This window comes from Phodopus roborovskii, unplaced genomic scaffold (genome assembly GCF_943737965.1).
Source record: "Phodopus roborovskii unplaced genomic scaffold, PHOROB, whole genome shotgun sequence".
In the NCBI taxonomy this organism is placed as follows: domain Eukaryota; kingdom Metazoa; phylum Chordata; class Mammalia; order Rodentia; family Cricetidae; genus Phodopus; species Phodopus roborovskii.
The window spans coordinates 3,676,900-3,696,345 of record NW_026125295.1 but is presented as its reverse complement, the minus strand read 5'-3'; the positions used below and the strand labels follow the sequence as shown (position 1 = coordinate 3,696,345).

The 19,446-nt window shown below is 45.8% G+C and overlaps 1 protein-coding gene across 1 annotated transcript in view; it reads left to right on the top strand.

Moving 5' to 3' along the window:
* The first annotated feature begins 9,996 nt into the window (after positions 1–9,996).
* The window catches only part of Stt3b (STT3 oligosaccharyltransferase complex catalytic subunit B), a 70,528-nt gene continuing 61,078 nt past the window's right edge, over positions 9,997–19,446 (top strand). Inside the window, exon 1 of the mRNA XM_051202032.1 lies at positions 9,997–10,700. Coding sequence (XP_051057989.1) covers positions 10,396–10,700 — 305 coding nt within the window. The 5' untranslated portion in view covers positions 9,997–10,395. The remainder of the gene's footprint in view (positions 10,701–19,446) is intronic.

Sequence of the window (19,446 nt, the reverse complement as noted above, 5' to 3'; positions counted from 1 at the left end):
ACACCTCTTCTAAAATATTTCTGAGTGTGTGTGTGTGTGTGTGTGTGTGTGTGTGTGTGTGTGTTAGTTATTATTGAGGGTCAGCTTGTCAGGATCTAGGATCAGGTAAGAGACATACCTCTGGGCATGTCTGTGAGGGAGTTTATAGACTGGGTTGATTTGGGTGGCAGGAGGACACACCTTAAATAAGGATGGTGGCACCATTCTGTGGGCTGACACTCAGTCTAAATAAAGAGGAGAAAGTGAACTGTGCAGCAGCAGCATCCATTGGTTCATCAGTCTCTGTCCTCCAACTGTGGATGAAATGCAGCATCCATCGGTCTCTGCTTCCTGACTGTGGATGCCTTGTGACCAGCTGCCTCATTCTCCGGCCACCATGTTTCCCTGCCATACTGAATTGGACCGTAAACTGTGAACTCAAATATTACCTGCTTTTCTTAAGTTGCTTGTCTGGTACTTCTTTGTCACAGCAATGAAAAAATAACTAATTCAATATGTTTATAAAATAGGTACACAAGTCAAACATGTGCTGATAATAAATAAAAAAAAATGAATGCTAAAACAAATATATGTATGTATGTATGTATAGTTAAATATTAAAGCAGGGGCTGGAGATATAGTTCATTAGTAAATAACACACTGCTTTGCAGGAGATCCAAACTTTGATCCCAGTACCTGCTTTGGGTATCTCACAACGGCTGGTAACTAACTCCTGGGGGTGCAGTGCCCTCTTCTGGCCTCCTTGTGTACCGCCCCCCATGTGCACATACCTACAAATAGACACACATACATACAGAAACTTTTTTAAATATTAAAAAAAAATAGGAGTGACTGGGCAATGATGGCACATGCCTTTAATCCCAGCACTTGGGAGGCAGAGGTAGGCCTGGTCTACAAAGTGAGTTCCAGGACGTCCAGGGCTGTCACATAGAGAAATCCTGTCTCGGAAAAAACCAAAACAAAAACGTAGCGGAGGGTGGTTCGACTGTTAAGAGTGCTTGTTGCTCTTGAGAGGGCCCAGGTTCTATTCCCAGCACCCACTCAGTGGCTCATTCACCTGAACTATAGTTCCAGAGAATTTGATGCCCTCTTCTGGCTTCCATGGGCACTGAATCCACATGGTACACTTAACAGGCAATCAACATACTCACGGATATTAAATAAAATGTGAATCTTTAAAAAAATAAAGATTAAAGCAAGTTTACATACTAATGACATGTATAAGTATTTTATTATTACATATGGACTTATTCTCAGCTGAGTATGTGATATGGCAGGATGTAAACCACCTTCAATATTTTTGAGTGTTGATTAATATTTTGATTTTAGAATCATCAATGCTGACAATGCCACTTTGCACAAATATATGGCAGAAGTATGTTTAGGGTCATTTCTTAAATTATTGGAAATTTTGTCCTAATATCAAGACAGAATTCATTTAATGATTTTTTTAAGTGAAACTCAATTCAGCACCCAAACTGCAATCTGTAAAATCAAACATTTTAACACGACCCAACCCAAAGACCTACTAACTTGACCCTACATGCTGAAGAGTGACGGTGGTATGGAAGGCTTTGTTTCCCAAAATAAACGACTATGTTCTTATAAGAGTGGAATAAAACAATTGTGTGTACAGAAAAGCATGGTAAGTCCTTACGTGTAAGCACGCTGCCCCTGAGCCAAGGTGCTGTAGACAGTAATCATTGCTCTCGTGTGCATAACATACTTCCCAGTGCAGGGTGCACACGCTTGTGTGTTCAGAGCCAAGGGTGCAACAAAGTCACATGACTCGACTTTGGCAAATTGCAGCCAGAAACATCGCACATCCATTATGGGGTTTACTTTGAAGTAATTATGTGTTACTGCATGCTCAGGAAGCTTTTGCCAAATTTTTCAGAGGCCCCATATTTAGTTACAAAACTCCATGTCACAATCCACCATTTAAGAGGTCGTGATTTGAGCCACTATCTTCCGGCTCTCTGTTACATTTAGCCAAATGCTTGCCTAATTGATAAGCCTTCCTTCTTTGGAAGCCACAAGATAATGGACACAGAGGTGTGAACTTCCGGAAGAAAATACAATACTGCTTGGCCTTTAGGTCCTCAAGTCTGAAACTGAATGGTGCCTTTGCTCCAGTGGTGGCAAAGAATGATAACACACGCTTGTGGTGGCTCCTTTGGCAACTTGGCACCACGTAGGAGCACCGGGAAGAGAATCTCCATGAGGGATTGTTGGCCTTTGGGGTCTTGGCTGAGGGAAGAACAAACCTGGCTGTAGGTAGCGCCACTCTTTTCCTTGGGGCCCTGGACAGTATTGGCCGAGCTCTGAGCAGGCATGCGTTTCTCTCTCTCTGTTCCTGACTGTGGATGTGATGTGACCGGCTGCTCCAAGCTCCTGCCTCCGTGGCTTCTCTACTGCAGGCGTTGTAAGCTACGATAAACAGTTTCTCCCTTCCGTTGCTTCTTGTCAGGATATCTTACCACTGCAAGAGGAGAGAGATTGGGACAGCACCGTTGCTGAGCTCACCACAGCCTCATTCACAAGCATTTCCCATGCAGCTCCCACACACACCCGGACTCTGCAGACACCGCTCGCCTCCGCTCTCTAAGGCTAAACCAATTGCTCCATGAAAACGTCTTTCGTGAGCGCTCACTCCCAAGCTCTCGCTCTTCCTCCAGACACCTTTACCTTCATACTGTGTTGCGAGAGAAGCTAGGTCCCAGCAACTACTCTGTTCTGCCACAGGCTCAGCAAACTGGCCTGCATGAGTGGCTGTGTTGACGGGGAAAGAGGCAGGCCCATTCCCTTGCTTGCTCTCTGTGGATGTCTTGTGAGGATGGCAGAGCCGATTCGAAGCACAAGGTAACAGTACCCACAAGGCTAACAGCACTTACGCTGCGGGTCTTCGCAGGAAAAGCTGCCCACCCCGGTTCTATTAGATTATAAATTAAAGAGTATTATTCATTTTCATATCCCCTACAGTGCTTAGATATTGCTTTTGTGGTATGAGTCATCACCCTCTACTCTTTCCCAGCCAGAGTTTCCCATTACACTTTTAGAAATGTCCCCTCATGGGAACCACGATGTGTCAACCTGAGGAAGAGGCCTGACTGACTTTACCTACTCTCCACTCATTTTTGTATGTGTCACACAAGGTAAAAACATGCTTGTTTAATAACTATCAACCGTTATACACCAAGACCAGGGCTCGTGCCTTTGGATATGAAGTAGCCCCCCCCCCGCCCCCCATCATGTATTGCGGGCTTGGTCGCTGGTTGGTGGCACTATGGGCAAGTGACTGCATCTTAGCAGGGCTAACTAACTTCGTTAATGAGTCTGTACTGAATGGATGAGTGGAGGGACTAGGACCTAGATGGAGGAACTACGTCACTGGCTTCATCTTTGGCGGCTGTGGCTTGTCCCAGGCACCTCCTGTCTTCCGCACACTCTGCTTCCTGACTGCGGTGAAGGAAGATGCTTTCTCTTGCCACACCCTTCTACTTTGATGTTCTGCCATAGCCTAAAGCAATGGAGCCAGTTGATCTCAGACTAACGCCTCTGAAACGTGATCCAAGAGATACCCTTCCTCTTCTAAGTCAATTTTCTTGGGTATTTTGGCACAGAGATGGAAACGGCCTAATACTGTGTGGGGCCAGACAAAAAGGGACAGGTGAGGTCCCTGTTCCGAATTCTTGACTCCTGTTACAAAGCTGCACGGAACAGTCTCACAGACTTGCAGAGCCGTTCTAACACAGCTCTGTGTAGTTTACGTGTGCAAACAGGAAGCTTCGGTGACTTCCCTCAAGTCACTTGACCTATTAGTAAAGCTCTCCCTGAAGTTCATCTCTTGGGTCCTGGCTCTTCAGTGTGGCCTTCCATATCTGAGGTCTGAGGCTAAAGGGCCAACTTCCATTTCATACAGTATTTCCCCTTCTGGTGAGTAATGTTTCACATTCTGTAAGCTAGCACTATGAGGAAGAGGCATCCTAGGGTACTGAGGTCCACTGTCTGTATTTGGGCAATCCCGGGTTAAATCCCTGACCAAGGCATTCAATATGGACTCGCTTAGCATCGATTTACTTTATTTTCATTAATACATATAATGGAGTGTCATGTGATGTTTTAATATGCTTACACAAATTAAATATTGCGTAAACACTGGGCAATGTTTAAATGAGGGTAATCGTACCTATATCTCCATTTATCGTTTCTTACAGTGGAAGCACTGGTGCCGGGCTTATTGAACTATATGCAGTGCGGAGCCAGTGTCTATGGTCACACTCTGTGCAACAGCACGCCACAGTGTCTTACACTTACCTAACTTAGCATCCACTAATCAGCCTCTCTTTTCCTCCCCCTGGTCCCTGGCAAGCCCATGGATCAAAAGGTTGATTTTTAACATTCCAAACTGGTGTTTTTAAAAATTTTTATTTCCATCATTTTAAAATTGTGTGTGGGTATGGACACACAAATACAGGAGCCTGCGGAGGCTAGAGACATTGGATCTCCCGGAGCTGGGGTTAGAGATGATGGTGAGGCCCCTCGGGGTCTAGAAGTACCTCTAGTCCTCTACAAGAGCAGTGTGAGCTCCTAACTGCTGAGCCATTGCTCCACCTGTTCCAGCTCTTTGAAATTCCACACAGTGGGGCTAAAGAGATGGATGGCTCCATGCTTAAGAGCACAGGCTCTTGCTCAGGAACCTGATGTAGTTCCCAGCACCCACACGGTGGCTCTCAACCATGCCTAACTCCAGTTCCAGGGGACCTGATACCCTCTTCTGACCACCTTGGCTACCAGGCATGCACATATATGCATACATACATTCAGGCAAAGTACTCACACACTTAAATCTTTTAAAAATATCTTTAAATTAAATCCCACACACAACAGCAATGACATAGCGCTTACCTTTCTGTGCCTGGCTTGTTTCACTTAACATAATCACCATCAGTTCTACGCTTTGCAAATGATAGATTTCATTCTTTTGTGGCAGATCATACTCTGTTGTGTATTCGCTTTGTGTATACTCATGAGTTAAGGGAGACTTGGTTTCTTTTCAGTGGCTGTGATAAAACATGCTGACAAACAGCAACTCAAGGGAGGGTTTCTCTGAGCTCACTGAGGGTACAGTCCATCATGGCGGGGACATCAAGACAGCAGGAGTGTGAAGCTCCCAAGCACACCACATCCTCAGTCAAGAAGCAGAGAGCAATGGAGGGAAGTACCCGGCTCGTTTCCTTCCTTTTATACAGTCTAAGATGTCCAAGCGGGGAATGCTCCTGCCCACAGTTAAGATAGGTCTTGTCACACCAGTTGACCTGATCATAGCCACTGTCAACAGCTAACCCTAATCCAGGAACTGCCTTATAGGGCTCATGGAGCCTTGTCCCCTGGGTGATTCCAGATTCAAGCTGACACTGGAGTTGTCTCTGTTTGGGGCCGTCATGAATAGTGCTACACTATTCATGCACACACCTTGTCCGACTTCGGGGCAAGGTGCTCAATCACACGATGGCTTAGTTTCCAGATTTCTGAGGAACTGCTAGGATGTCTCCCATGACTACACTAATTTTATACCATCAAGTCTGTCCTGGGATTCCCTCCTTTGGTCCACATCCTCGCCATCCCTTCTTGTTTAATTATTTTCCCCCATAGCCATTCTTACTGGGTTGAGGTATCCTAGGGCTCTGATTTGCATTTCTCTGACCATTAGGACGATGGACTTGTTTCTCATACACCTATCAACCCCTTGCATGTTTTATTAAGGATCATCCATTTAAGTCTATGGTCTACTTTTAGAGCCAGGTTGTTGCACATAAAGAGGACAGTAAAGTGCAGGTCTGGTTGCTGGAGAGGCCCACTCCTTGGACTGTCAATGAGTCTGGGGAAGGACTGCCCCTTAGGGTATTCTTTAACTGACACAGTCGGGATGGAAGAGGTTTCATCCTTGCTGGTTATGAGTTTTCCTTGTTGCTTTCTTCATTTTGAGGAAGCTTGCCATTCTTTAGTCTCACTAATCTGTTAGCCACAGCTGTGTAAGAAGTAGCCCTGAGTCTTAGAAGCTTAGGAATGATTATTATTTTATAGCTCTTGTGCTTAGGAATTGTGTGCAGCTGTAGAAGGTCCGTCTGTCTGTGCTACACTCTGGTGACAGAGAACCAAGTAGCTGCTTTCAGGCTCACAGCAGTTGGCTGGCCTCAGGTCCTGTGTGTTGCAGGCCAGAGAGACAAGGCTTCCTGTCATGTGCTGTTTCTTGTGCGTGTGTGTGCAGGTGTTGGGGGAAGTGCACTTGTATTTGATACAAGCACTCTCCAGCCTGGAGAAACAGAGGGGCCTTCAGATGGGCTTGGGTTGGGGGGTTCTTTCCCTGATCTTTAGGAGGCTGAGCCACCTTACCATCTGATGGGCAAGGCAGTGGTCCCACTGACACTACTAATGAGCATCACAACGTGACTGCTCCCGTTTGCCGCTGGCGATGCCTCAAGTTCTCTGCATGTGTGGTTCTCTCCTTCTCAAAGGGACCGCACTAGGAAGGGACAGTTATGACCGCCGAGGCATGAGGTGAAGTGAGGAGAACTGAGTGAGGGTGGTGCCTGCTGCTGTCTTCAGAACCATCTTGTGCCACTGTGCCTTGGCAGGAGAGTTAAGCTGACACAAACTCGGGACTCAGTTTCCCCTACTTTGCTTCACTCTCCTCTCTGGGGATTGGAGGCCACCAGACAGCCATCCTGCCGCACAGGACAACCAAGAGTCACCCAGGATTTGTCATTGTCAATTACACGCCCCACCTCTGGTGTGTTCTCTCCAGGGCAAAAGTGTGTATCATCCTGGTTTTATGTCTCTAGGAAGGGTGAAGCCCTATCTTAGGCCTTTGTCTTTCCTGAGACACATTTTTTAATCTTGTTTGCAGCCATGCCTGTGGATTAGTTATATGCTCTTTTCTTTTAATGTTTATGTGCATATGTGTATGCCTGGTTTTTTTTTTTTTTTTTTTTTTTTTTGGTTTGGTTTGGTTTTGTGTGTGTGTGTGTGGTCAGATCTCCTGGAACTGGAGTTGCAGGCAGTTGTGAACTCTTATATAAGTGCTAGGAACTGAACCTGGGTCCTCTGCAAGAGCAGTAAATACTCTTAACTGCTGAGCCATCTTTCCAGCCAGATGCTCTTTTCTTGGTATGACTTGGTCCTCTCTACTTTGGATGCCGGACTTCTGGAGAAAGCATAGTCTATCCTCTCTCCTCACATTTGTGTGGGTGCTGAAGTCCAATCCAACCACCAAACTTGCTAAAGACACCGGAGAAACTTCAGCTGCCAAAATAAAGGTTCACTTTTCAGCTGAGCAGGGAGGGCCTTGCCAGGCACCGAAGGACCGGGAAGTTTGTGGATGCAGTGCCTCACGCACAGAAGCTTCCTGAACAGGCTGGGAGCCATTTTTCTACATTGATAGGCTGTAAACCCAGAGCATGTACTATCCGACTGGAAACCCATGGATGCTCATGAGATGTTCTACTCATGTGCTCTCTTTCTGCCCCCCTCTCAAAGCACTCCCACATTACAGACCCAGTGGTCTTAAATATGCTTGATCAACTCACTCTTCTTAAACACACTCTACATCCAACCCCCAACCCTTTGTGATCTCCCAATGCTCTCAGGTTAAAACCTACCTCTGAGCACAGCCTCTCCCGATTTGCTGTACAATCTGTGTGTGGCAGCTGTACTGACTTTCTTCTGAGTTCCTTGTTTTCTCCCAGCACCACAGGGCCATTGCGTCTTTGCATAGATCCCTTTCCTTTCTTCCTTTGATCCATTCATCCTTCTCCCCAGTGCTGCATCCTCGGGTTATAGTTCCTTCCCTGGTATCAATCAACCCTCCCCGTACTGTTCTCTAATGTTTGTATGCCTTACCCTACATGCGCGACACAGTGGGTTGGCCTGTACCACTTCCTGAGGCTGACTGATGTGGGGTGTGAGGACAGGCTTCCTGCTATAGCCCACTGGGTCCTCATGCTTTTACAGGACGTCATTCATCCTTGCCACATCATGACCCTGCATTTCCTTATGTTCCTGAACAATGATCCCCAGTGTTCTCAAATAAGCTTGTATTATATTAATTAGCCACACAAGTATGAGAACCTGAGTTTGAATTCCCAGAACCCATAAAAGGCTGGATCCGAGAGCAGGTGTCTACAATCCCAAGGCTCCTATGGTGAGATGGAGACCAGAAAATTCCTGGAATCACAAAGGCCAGCTAACCTGGTGTACTGGGGTGGGGGGGGGAGGGGAAAAATCCAAACATGTTATTTGGTTTCCACATGCACACCATAGTACACACATGCCCACTCTCACACACAGAGATTAAAATTGACTTTAAGAGTTACAAATGGTAGTCCCACACAGGTGACTTGTGTTTTATAATTTATTATGATTATCTTTACTCACTTTCAGACAGGGCCTCCAGCCACTAAACCACCAAGAGGAGGCAGAAGGTAACTTCAGACCCTACAGGGGACATCTGCAACAAGACAGAGACACTCAGGCAGACTAAAATAAAAGTCACAAGACAAATTCCCTTTGTTTAGGTTGATACGACATTGGTTCATGCAACACGGGCAAAAGTAAATGCTGCCGTTTTAATGTGCGCTTTTCTGGCTCCAAGAAAGGACCTCTCTTTGTTTAAAAAGGGTTGGCTTATATTCTACCATAAATCTTCCTAAAATTTAGATGTTTAATAAATGTTGGACGTGAAATTGGTGGTGGGGAAGTCTATTCTGGAAAGCTTTACATTCTTTCTTTAGCAAGAATATTTATTTTTTGTAAGGAAACTGGCAAAGTTAGTCCCTCAGGTTGGGAGTGGCTGGGCCTATTAGTTTCAAAGAACCTCAAATTAGGTACACTTGTTCATTTACCTAACCGCTGACAATGAGCAACAAAACTCAATTCGTGTAAAAATTCCATTGTTACCTACCAAGATGGACACTTGTGAATGTACATGAGACACCGATCAAATATTTACTGGCCCTTGCTCTTTACAACAACTCCGCGCCTGCTATGGGGCTTCTCTCCCAGCATGATCTGGCTCTGACTTTTGAGATTTGGGGGTGGAGGAAGTTAGTTGTGCAGGAAGAAGATATAAGCAAACCGCCCCGACAGGTCCGTTAGTTTGTTAAAGTGAGAACTGGGCAACAGCTAATATAGTCCGGGAAAAGCTAATTTGGAAAGTAAGTTAACATGGAACCGTAGGCAGGTGTAAATAACGAATTGTTGCAGTCAAAAGATTTAGCTGCAAAGAATTTCTTGGCATTTGGAAAACACAAGAAACAAGGGGGGGGGGGTAAACATCTATGTGTCCGCCTCGCTACATCTTGCTGAGGCTCGGATGAATCTGCCCTCTCCGAGATTTCAGCGCGGCACAACGGGGACAAGAGCATGCAGCGGCCGGGCCAGCGGCTGGACCCACGCGCCCGGGGCCGCGCACCGCGCCTGCGCGCCCAGTCACGTGGCGGCACTCCGCGCTGAGCGGGTTAAAAGTCACGGCCGCCGAGCACCGGGCCGGGCGGTGCTTCCCTGCGCCGCCCCGGCCGGCTGGGACGCGGGCCCTCCCCCCGCCCCTCGGGTCGGGATCCACGCGGGGAAGCAGGCCGACCCTCCCGGCACCCTTCCTCGGGCCCCCCACACCCCCCCCCGAAGAGGCCGGCGCGCGAAACCGCGTCTTTCAACTGACAATGAAATCGTAGCCGCGCCGGCGGCGAATGGGCGCGAGGCCGCGAGCCGGAGGGAGGCGGGGAGGGCCACTCCGCCCAAGCCCCGCCCAGGCCCGCGCTCGCGCTCCTATTGGCGCGCGCCGCCACCCCGGCCCCGCCCCCTAACGGACCTGTCGCTCTGTGACAGGCGGAGGGGCCAGTTCCTGTTGGGCGAGGGGCGGGGCCGGGGGTTGCTTGAGCTCCGCCCACGCCCCGGGGCTCCTCCCCCTCGGCGCTCCTCCCGGCGGGGCGGGGCGGGGCGGGCGTGAGGGGGAATGTCATTGCCGCTCCGAGCCGCCGCTCCTCTGGCGCCCTCGTCCCGTCGGCTCCCGCCGCCGCCGCCGCCGCCTCAGCCGCACGGGGGACACGGATGGCTAGTGGGGCGCAGGGGCCTTCTGGGTTGAGACCGCGGCGGTCGCGGCCGCTGCCGAGGCGGAGACTCCGGATCGCCGCCGCCGCCGCCGCCTCCTCCTCCCGTAGTGTCCCGGCCTCGCGGTGCTGAGGGCGGGAGCGCGCCCAGCTCTTCCTCCGCCTCCTCCTCCTCGTCGTCGTCGTCGCCGTCGCCCTCCTCCTCCTCCTCCGGGTCTCCGCCCAGCACCCCTCGCTCCAGGCGGCGGCGGCCGCGGAGGACGAGCGAGACCCGCCGCCGGGGCACAACATGGCGGAGCCCTCGGCCCCGGAGAGCAAGCACAAGTCGTCCCTCAACTCGTCCCCGTGGAGCGGCCTCATGGCTCTGGGGAACAGCCGCCACGGGCACCACGGGCCCGCAGCCCAGAGCGCGCCCAGGGCGGCGGCGCCCAAGCCGGGGCCCCCCGCCGGGCTGTCCGGGGGCTTGTCGCAGCCGGCCGGCTGGCAGTCGCTGCTCTCCTTCACCATCCTCTTCCTGGCCTGGCTGGCCGGCTTCAGCTCGCGCCTCTTCGCCGTCATCCGCTTCGAGAGCATCATCCACGAGTTCGACCCGTGGTGAGTGTGGCCGCCCTTCCCCCGCGGCTCCCGGCGTGGCCGCTCCGGGCCCGCCCGCCCGGCCGGCGAAGTTTGCCCGGAGCGGAGCCTCGGTCCTCGGCCGCCGCCGCCGCCGCCTCCTCCCCGCCGCGCCGCGGCTGCCTCCCCGGGGCCCCCTTCCCCACGCCCTCTCCGCCGCAGCTTTGCGCCTACTTGCATTTTATTTCATTTCTCTCCTTCCTGCCACCCGGGCTGCCCCGGGATCGCCTTCTGGCCGCGTCCGCCCAGCCTCTCAGTTTCACGCTTTCCCCTTCTTATTTTCTCTCTCGGAGAGTGGAGTGTTAGAGGCTGGGGGGGGGGGGTGCGAGTATTACCCCGAAAGCGAACGCAGTGCTAGCGGCTCGAGTTTTTCCCGCACCAGGCATTTTCAAGTCTCTCCCCCCCCGACCCCCCCAGGCCCTTAAGTGCACTCAGCACGCCACTGTTTCCACAGTTGTATTGGCTTGCTTTTTAGAGCGAGATCGTTATTCTGTTAGCCCAACTCTCACGCTCGGTGTTGCCACAGTATCCGGCAGACGGCGTTCCTTTATTGGTGTCTCTGCTGGAAGGTCTGTGGAGAAGAGAACAATCAGTACCAAGGGGCAGGGAGCTCTAGATTGTCTTGCCCAAGTTGCACACCCTGCATGGCACTGACTGACCTGAAGGGTTCAGGGTATTCCCCCCTCTCCGAACGCTGAGTTACCTGGAGGGAACGAACGTTGCTTTAACTTTCTCTCTCTCCCAGGTGGAAGAACCTTAACTCAGGTTGGACTAATGGGGGGGGGGGGAGCGCCGCTTTAGTTTATTCGACTGGTTGCCCTATCAGCCTTGAATTATCCCAATTAAAGGTTAGGGTATTTTTCTTAACATTTGAAATGCACAGAAAATCTTAAGAGCAAATGGGCTACGAGGTTATGAATTTTGGTGTGTGTGTGGGGTGGGGGGGGTGAATGTTAAGTATCAGATTTAAGTTGTGCTTTAAGAAAAATATTTATGCTGCAACATCTACTGAACACCAGAGGGGCCTACTCAAGGAGAATTCTTTTTAGAGAAACAATTACGGCGACAGCCTTCTGTGAGATGTTTTCGTCCCATTTTAGAGGTTTCGATTTTTTTTTCTAACATTAGTTTTGCTTTTATAATATCATTGTTATTTGAAATCACATATTGCTGCACATTACTTATAAACCTGAGAATATTTGTGAATATTACTAACTGGGTAAGGTGTTCTTTTGAAACTCTCAAGGAATTAGATTAAAAATGAAGTTGAGACCAGAAAAGAAAGCTACTAGAACTTACTGAACAGTATGAAAAGAGAAAGTTGTGTCTTTTCAGATGAAGATAGCACAGGGTGGCTGATTGGCCAGATGGTGTGTGTGTGTGTGTGTGTGTGTGTGTGTGTGTGTGTGTGTGTGTTTAATTGGTAGTAGTTTTTCCAGAGTAATTTTACAAATATTTTAAAAAAGTAACATTCTTGTAAGTGGAAGGCTGTTAACTTAAGGGCTACTCAAGCTGAAGTTAATGATTGTGGTCAAATGCACAACTAGAGTGACGTCTTTTTTTTTTTTTATTTTCTTCCCTGTTTTGAAGGGGGATTATAAATCTGCATCAAGTCAGCTTCCAGTAAAACTGCATCCTGTAATGAGAAGGCTTAGATTGCTTTACAAAGCAGTTATGCTATTAGATGAATTTAAAAAAAAAAAAAAGTTGAGTCGCTTCTGTTTGAGATAATTTGAGAGCATAACTTCATTCTCATAAAAATCTGTTTTGCTCCTATTCTGCTATGTATGGAAACACATTTTAGATATATTTGTCTGAATCTGTCCCATTTGAATTTACATTCTCATACTGGTCTGCAAGTGTCCACAGCTAAGGGCTACTAAAGTTAGCTATTCCATCTACCTATGGAAGTGTTAATGTTTATTTATTCTTAGTGAAATGTTTATGCTTGTGTTAGAGCATTCTAATTAGCAAGTAGTAGATGGGGTAATAAAGTAGTTGTCCCTGCACCTCCCTGCATGGAGTCTTGTCTGTATGAGTCTCATGGAATGTTTAATGCATGTAATCTAAAGAGAGAAATCGAGTTCAAACAAAAAGATTGCTGTGCTCACTTTAGTTTTTCTGTTCATGGCTGTAAACGTTAGGCATGCCATTCATTCCTCTGTCTCATAATCATTCTTGAAAAATTTTTACAAGGGAGGTTGTGTAGATTGCCTGTTGCCTGTCATTACTTTTGACTAAAAGACAGTTTTTCTGCAACGTTAGTAATGCCCCAGTGTCACATACCACCTCAGAAGTGGCCCAGATTACCATGCACAATGAGGGAAACCTTTGGTGATATTTAAATGTTCTTTCTGACTGTTGCACGAACCAGTTTATCCTGGCTTGCCTCCTTCAGCCTCCTCCCAGTCCATTTCTGCATCCTTTCGTGAGAGGCTGTTTGATTGTGAGCTGCTTCTATATATTTTACAGTAGATCTTTAATTGTGTGAGGATTCAGGTAGCTGCCAAAAGTGATTTGTCACCAACTTGCATTTTTTAAATTTGTTACAGCAGTTGGTGAGCTTTATAACTTGGGTAAGAGGTAGTGTGTGAGGTTTTTAATTAAGTACCTTTTATGTTGAGAACTTGGCAACATTTTTTGGGGTTACATTCCCCTCTTCTCAAGTCAGTGATTCCCTCCCTCGGTTGAGTTGATGAGATTCCAGGAAGCCGTTGAGACTGTTCTGTAGTTGCCAAACTTTGGTTGACCAACTAGTTTAACAGCATCTAAGTTTTATCTTTTTATCTGAAATAATATTAGACCTTGCATGGTTTTGCTGTGATTTATGAACAACTTGCATGTTATATTAGCCAGACCCTTTCCTGTTAATTCTGGCAGATTCTGGTAGCTCTCTCCATTAGCAGTACTCTGTGAGGAGAGTTCCTTTACATCTTTTTGAGGGACTTCTCTGGAGAAAATTTAGGAATTTAGAATTTGGAGCTTTAGGTTTTAGCCGCAATTATCAAAAAGGCAGCAGAAACTGGGCACACCTGTAATCCAGTTCTCCTTATAGTAGACCTTGTCTACACACACACTTTTTTCAGTTAGGACAAAGTTTTAGAGGGCAGGGAATGCTTTTTTCCTTAGAAACTGGTATAAATAGCTTAATTAGCACAAGCACATTTTCAAAGGAGTGACAAGCCTTGGAAAGTAATCTGTTTCTGAGTTGGGGACTGCTTCCTGTCTTTTGAGATCTCCCATGTTTTTCTTCACTTTATAGGTGACAAAAACAAAACAACAAAACACCTAATTGTTGACCTCATTTCAGAAGATCATGCAGTTTTAGAAAGAACACAAAGCTTCCCAGGTCTTAGAGCCCTTGGCTGGGGTCATTAGCAGCAGCAGTCTAGCTGCACTTCAAACAGGCTAACAGCACCACCGATTTCATTATGATCTACATTTTCTAACAGGGGCTTCTGGGAATTATCTGACTTAGAAGCTTGTGTAATGGGAAGTGCTTGATGTTTTTGATGGTGGTGTTTGACCTGCCCCTGCTTGCAGGCACTGTAATGACCCTCTGGTAGTAGTTGTGAGTTTCATGAAGCATGTGATAGATCCCGAAGCCAATAGGATCTATCAGCCGTGGAATCTTTTCCTTGAGGATTTTCTTTTCTTTTAGGACCAGACTGGGTAGGGCTGCATGCCTCTCAATGTCACGAGTGGTTTGCATGAAGATGGTTGTCCACCAAGCTTTACAAACTAAAATCCTCCTCTGGTTCTAAATCTACGGATGTGGAAGTAGCTTGGCAACCTGTCTCTGCCTGAGGTCTAGTCTTCATGCTCTTAAAGTGCTGAGTATATAGAAAAAAAATATTAAAATATTCTTCGTTGTATTATCTTAATGTTTACCAGTATACCTGTGTCTTCAGAAGTCACTTTCTGTAAGGCTGATGTTACTTGAGTGACCAGGTCTCATTTTTACTTTATCTCTAAAACAACCATATGGCCCCACAATACTGCAGCTGCTTAGCGTTAAAAGCCTCTGAATTTCAGTAGGTCTGCCTTCTGCTAAGTGACTGTGCGGTAATTCTTCAACATACAGGAAAGTTGAATTTTAGAGTGAGCATTCACATTACTACTGCTTATGTTCTCTAACTGATAGATTTTATTTCACTTTTCAGTGTCTGTGGCTGTGCTTGCATCCTTCCAGACTTGAGAGACTGCTTGCTGGTGCATTGTTCCTGTGATACAGGATGCTACTCTGGGTTCCTCTGCTCTGTGATGAAGAACTTTCTTTCTAGACCGAATTTGCTTTCTGTAAACCCTGAACCTAGCATGTACAAATGACTCTCTTCTGTATCTTCACTTGGATTGCAGTTTGGGGTCTGAGTCCATCCCTTTCAGGGTTGGTCAGTGAGTTTACCTGAGTGGGTCCTAGGCCAGTGTGTTAGCCATGCCTGTTAAATGACTTGTCTTTGCTTAAAGATTGTTGCTTTTATTAGACTTACTTGTATAGAACTTCTAACCTCTTGAATTGTCTTAGTGTTTAGCCTGTTGTCACTGCCATGTTTCATCCAAATAATACGCACAGAGCCTGAAAACATACACCGATACTAAGGGGCCAGATTTGGATCACTCGGCTGCTTCTGCTTGATGAGACTTCTTGTTTTTAAACCTTTTGATCTTCTGAAAAGGGTTCTCTCCTCACCTTAACCTATTTTTCTCCCTTCCTCTCCTTCTGGCAAGGACTATGAAGCTGTCCCAGGCTGGCAGGCAGGAATATGTGTGTGTCCTGCCACACCCTGCTTCTCCCTTCACACACTTCAGGCCATGAATAATTGCCTACTACTCAGAAATGGATGGAAGTGGCAGTACACGGGAAAAAAGGAAAGAGCTCGGTGTCTAGTGGAAGTAAATGTTGAGAGAGATGGCATTTGTAGGCTGGCCAAAAGATCTAACCACTTTTTATAGTTTGTGTGTTTGGAAAAATGCTTTCTTAGTCCGAGACATCTAAACATTTTGGACTAGACCTTTAACATAAATTAATAAATACGCATTTATTCAGATTTGCGCCCCACTTGAAGATAAATCTGAGTAAGTTAGTTAACCTATCCTCTGTAACCTTTCCTTTGTGGAACTTGATGTTACAGGAAACATTAACATGCTTCAAGTGGTGATGCAAACCTAAGTTGAAGAGTGTCTCCCAGTCTGATAGTTCTCTTTGAATTGAGGAAATGGGGGGTAAAAATCTTTAAATCTTTAGACAAACTGTATTTTAGTAGTGCTTTCCAGATCAGGGTGATTGCAAAGTCTTTTTTACTGTACCCCACCTCTAAGGCAGGTTTAAAAGTAAATGTCTTTTGTTTGTTTGTTTGTTTGTTTTCTGAGACAGGGCTTCTCTGAATAACTCTGGCTTTCTCTGGAACTCCCTTTGTAGACCAGGTTGGCCTTGAACTCCTGGGTCTGCCTCCTGAGTGCTGGGATTAAAGGGGTTTGCCACCACCACCCTGCTTCATATGTTTAAGTCTTAACGCTTTGGCCAATCAAAATGCTTGGTCACAGCCTTCTCTAGCAGAGTAAGCTTGCTAGTTGGATGATAGCTAGTTATTTTGATTATTTTAATGTAGGGAAAGAAGAAAAGCTAATTGCTTTTGTTTTGTGAAAGATGATTAATGAATTTTCAGAAATGGGCCTTTAAAAAAGTAGCTGATGAAAAAAAGATGATCGAATTAAGTTGCATATTTCCACTGAGGTTTGTTTTGTTTTAAAAAAAAATTCATAGTGTTGAGCTTGGAAGCATTAAGTCATTCCATCATGAGAATTTTGAGTAGACAATTGTGCTTTTAGGGTAGACTCAATTCTATAGGTAAATAGATGTCGCCTATCTTGTTTCCAAGACAAAGGCCCTGAGACGCAAGCATAAACTACCTAAAGGTAGTTAAGGCCTTTGTGTTGAGGGTTTTTTCTTTAAGTTCAGAATATGAGATGTTCTTTGTATATCACCACTCATTTTGAATTGAGGGTATTGAAAATAATAATAGTTTGAGCATAGGTTTGGAAACAGGAGTTGGTGTATAGAAGCTGTAGGCATGAATTTCCTGTCACTGCCATAAATTAAGTTATGAAACTATTCTTCACGTCTTTTGTGTTTCTTATCAAGAGAGAGATGTTTTTGGATAGAGCAGTCAAATAAATTATTTATATGAGTAAAATTCTAAAGTGTTAGTTGATAAAGCAAGTTGAAATTCTTTTCTAAGCTTTATAAGCTTATTAATTCTTAAGTACACATTTTTTTCTCCCCAGTATGGTTTTTTAAAAAGTGATCGCTAACAGTCCTTTCAACTTAAAATAATTTTTTTTAACTTAAAATATTGGCAGTTCTTGCTTTCTGCTCTCAGTATTTAATGTTGCAATTTATGGTGTGTGTGCACGTGCATGTGTACATACGTACATGCCTGTGTAGAGTAATGTTGAAAATTAACTATTGTCAGCAACATTGCAGAAATTAAAATGAGTAGTAACTCATACCTAAAGAGTAAGTACATTATGCATGTTTTACATTATTTTTGTTGCTGGTCACATTTGTCTGAAGAAAAGCATGAGGCCAAAGTAAGTGGCATTGAAGAAAAGGATTGTGCCCAGAAACTTATTTATGAAAGTAAATTATTGCACCATGTGCAGCAAAACAAAACAACTGTGAGTGCAGAATTACCAAAAAAGAAAGCAGCGCTCTTGTGGTCTTTGAGATGTTCTTTAAAAGTAAATCTTAAGTGCTTACATAAGAGAGAATGCACTGGCAAAGGCTTTATAGGTGGGAAGGGGCTTCAGTCTTAAGAAATCTAACACAGGTGAAATGAGGACCGGTTTGACCGTTACTCAGGTGGTCATCATTGTCACTGAACTGTTTGCTCCCCCAATCTGTCTCCCACACCGCAAGTTAACTAAGTAATTACGTCCTTGGCTTTTGTCACAGGTGGTGGGCTTTCTGTATTGCTAAGTAACAGTTTAGTTAATGTATTTTAGTGCGGCGGAACTGTAGCTTTTATGTCTTTCTCGTTTTGCTTATTTCGTCTCTTGATTAGAAGATTCAGAACACGGGAGCAGTGAGTGAGGCCCAGCACTGTAGCGCCGGAGATTTCACCTCTTCTTTTTATAGCACAAAGTAACTAAAGGGGGAAAGGTTCCTTTTCATTTCAAATAGCAAGTGGGCTTTTAAAAGTTTTAAAATTTATTATTTTATGTCTGTTTTTTATTTGCATCTGTGTGCCATGTGCATGCCTGGTGCCCACAAAGCCTTTGTAACTACCATAGAGGTGTTGGGAATTCAACCCGGGTCCTCTAGTGGAGTAGCCAGCTCTCTTAACCACTGAGCCATCTCTCCAGCCCTGAATAAAAAATGATCTTAAAGCTAACTCTTTAGATGGAGTCATCCTTTTCTCTGGATACCCTTGAAAGACTGAACCTCTCAGAAGACTCAACACGGGAAGCAGGGCATGGGAATACTGCTTCATTGCCTTTCCAGAGACAGATGATAGTGAAATCAATTTAAAAAAACAAAACTGTTCAAGAATTGAGCTTGGGTAGGGAGCTACAGTGGTGTTGGACTGTATGTATTGCCTGCAGTCCTAGCTACTTTGTGAAACTTGGGCTGTGAACTTTCTTGAGCTTCTGGTGTTGAGACAAGCCTAGCCAACATAATGGGACTTGATCCCAAACAGAACTTAATTTTGTCAGCTGTTGCTCATTTTAAAGTTAATGTACATATATTTAGTGAATGGATGGTTGATGATAATTTTGTAAATGCAGACAGGATTTCACTATGCAGTTCAGGATGTTGTAAAACTTGTGAGGTAGCCCAGACTGCCTGGAATTCTCCATCTTGCTTTTTTCCCCTAATCCCTCTCAAGTTCTGGGACCATGCCTAGCAGTAAGTTTGGTCTGTGTGTGTGTGTATGTGTGGGCGCAACCACATGCACATACATGTGCCTGCATGATCACCTGTGTGTGACCAAGTTGATGTCGTGTCTTCCTTGGATGCTGATTGAGCTAGTTAGCCAATCTAATCTGCTCAGGGATCCTTCCTTGCCTCCACTTCCCCAGCAAAGTAAGATTACAAAGGAGGGGGCATCACACCCACCCAGCATTTGCACAGGTGCTGGAGATCTGAACACCAGTCCCCACTCTACCCATTAAGCCAGCTCCTTGGCCCTAGACAGTCATTCTGGAAAGACAGGGTGTTAGTATCTGAGCTGAATTTAGGAAAGTCCTATGAATGTGCTGTTTTGTATGTTGAGTTTTGATGGTTTTGTTTCTTTGTGTGTGTGTATGTGGGGGAGGAGAATTGCTAGTTTTGGATGGTGTGTGTGTTTTGTTTGTGTAGAGAGGGAATCGTACATGGCTTTTCTGAGTTCTCTTATGTTTCCCAGGTTGCTTTCTTCTAGTCCAGCAGTTCTCAACCTGTGGGTCAAACTACCCTTCACAGGGTCACCTAAGACTGTTGGAAGGCACAGATATTTACATTATGATTCTTAACAGTAGCAAAACTAGTTAAGAAATAGCAAGGAAATAACTATGGTTTTGGGTTATCACAACATGAGGAATCATATTAAAGGGTCACAGCATTCTTAGGAATGTTGAGCTAGTGTGATTACTTATTTTTATCCTTTTCAGTTTAATTCCTTGATTGTTTACTGGCTGTGATTTATCTTCAGGGAGATTGAGAAGAAGCATAGTAGGAAGAGTTTCT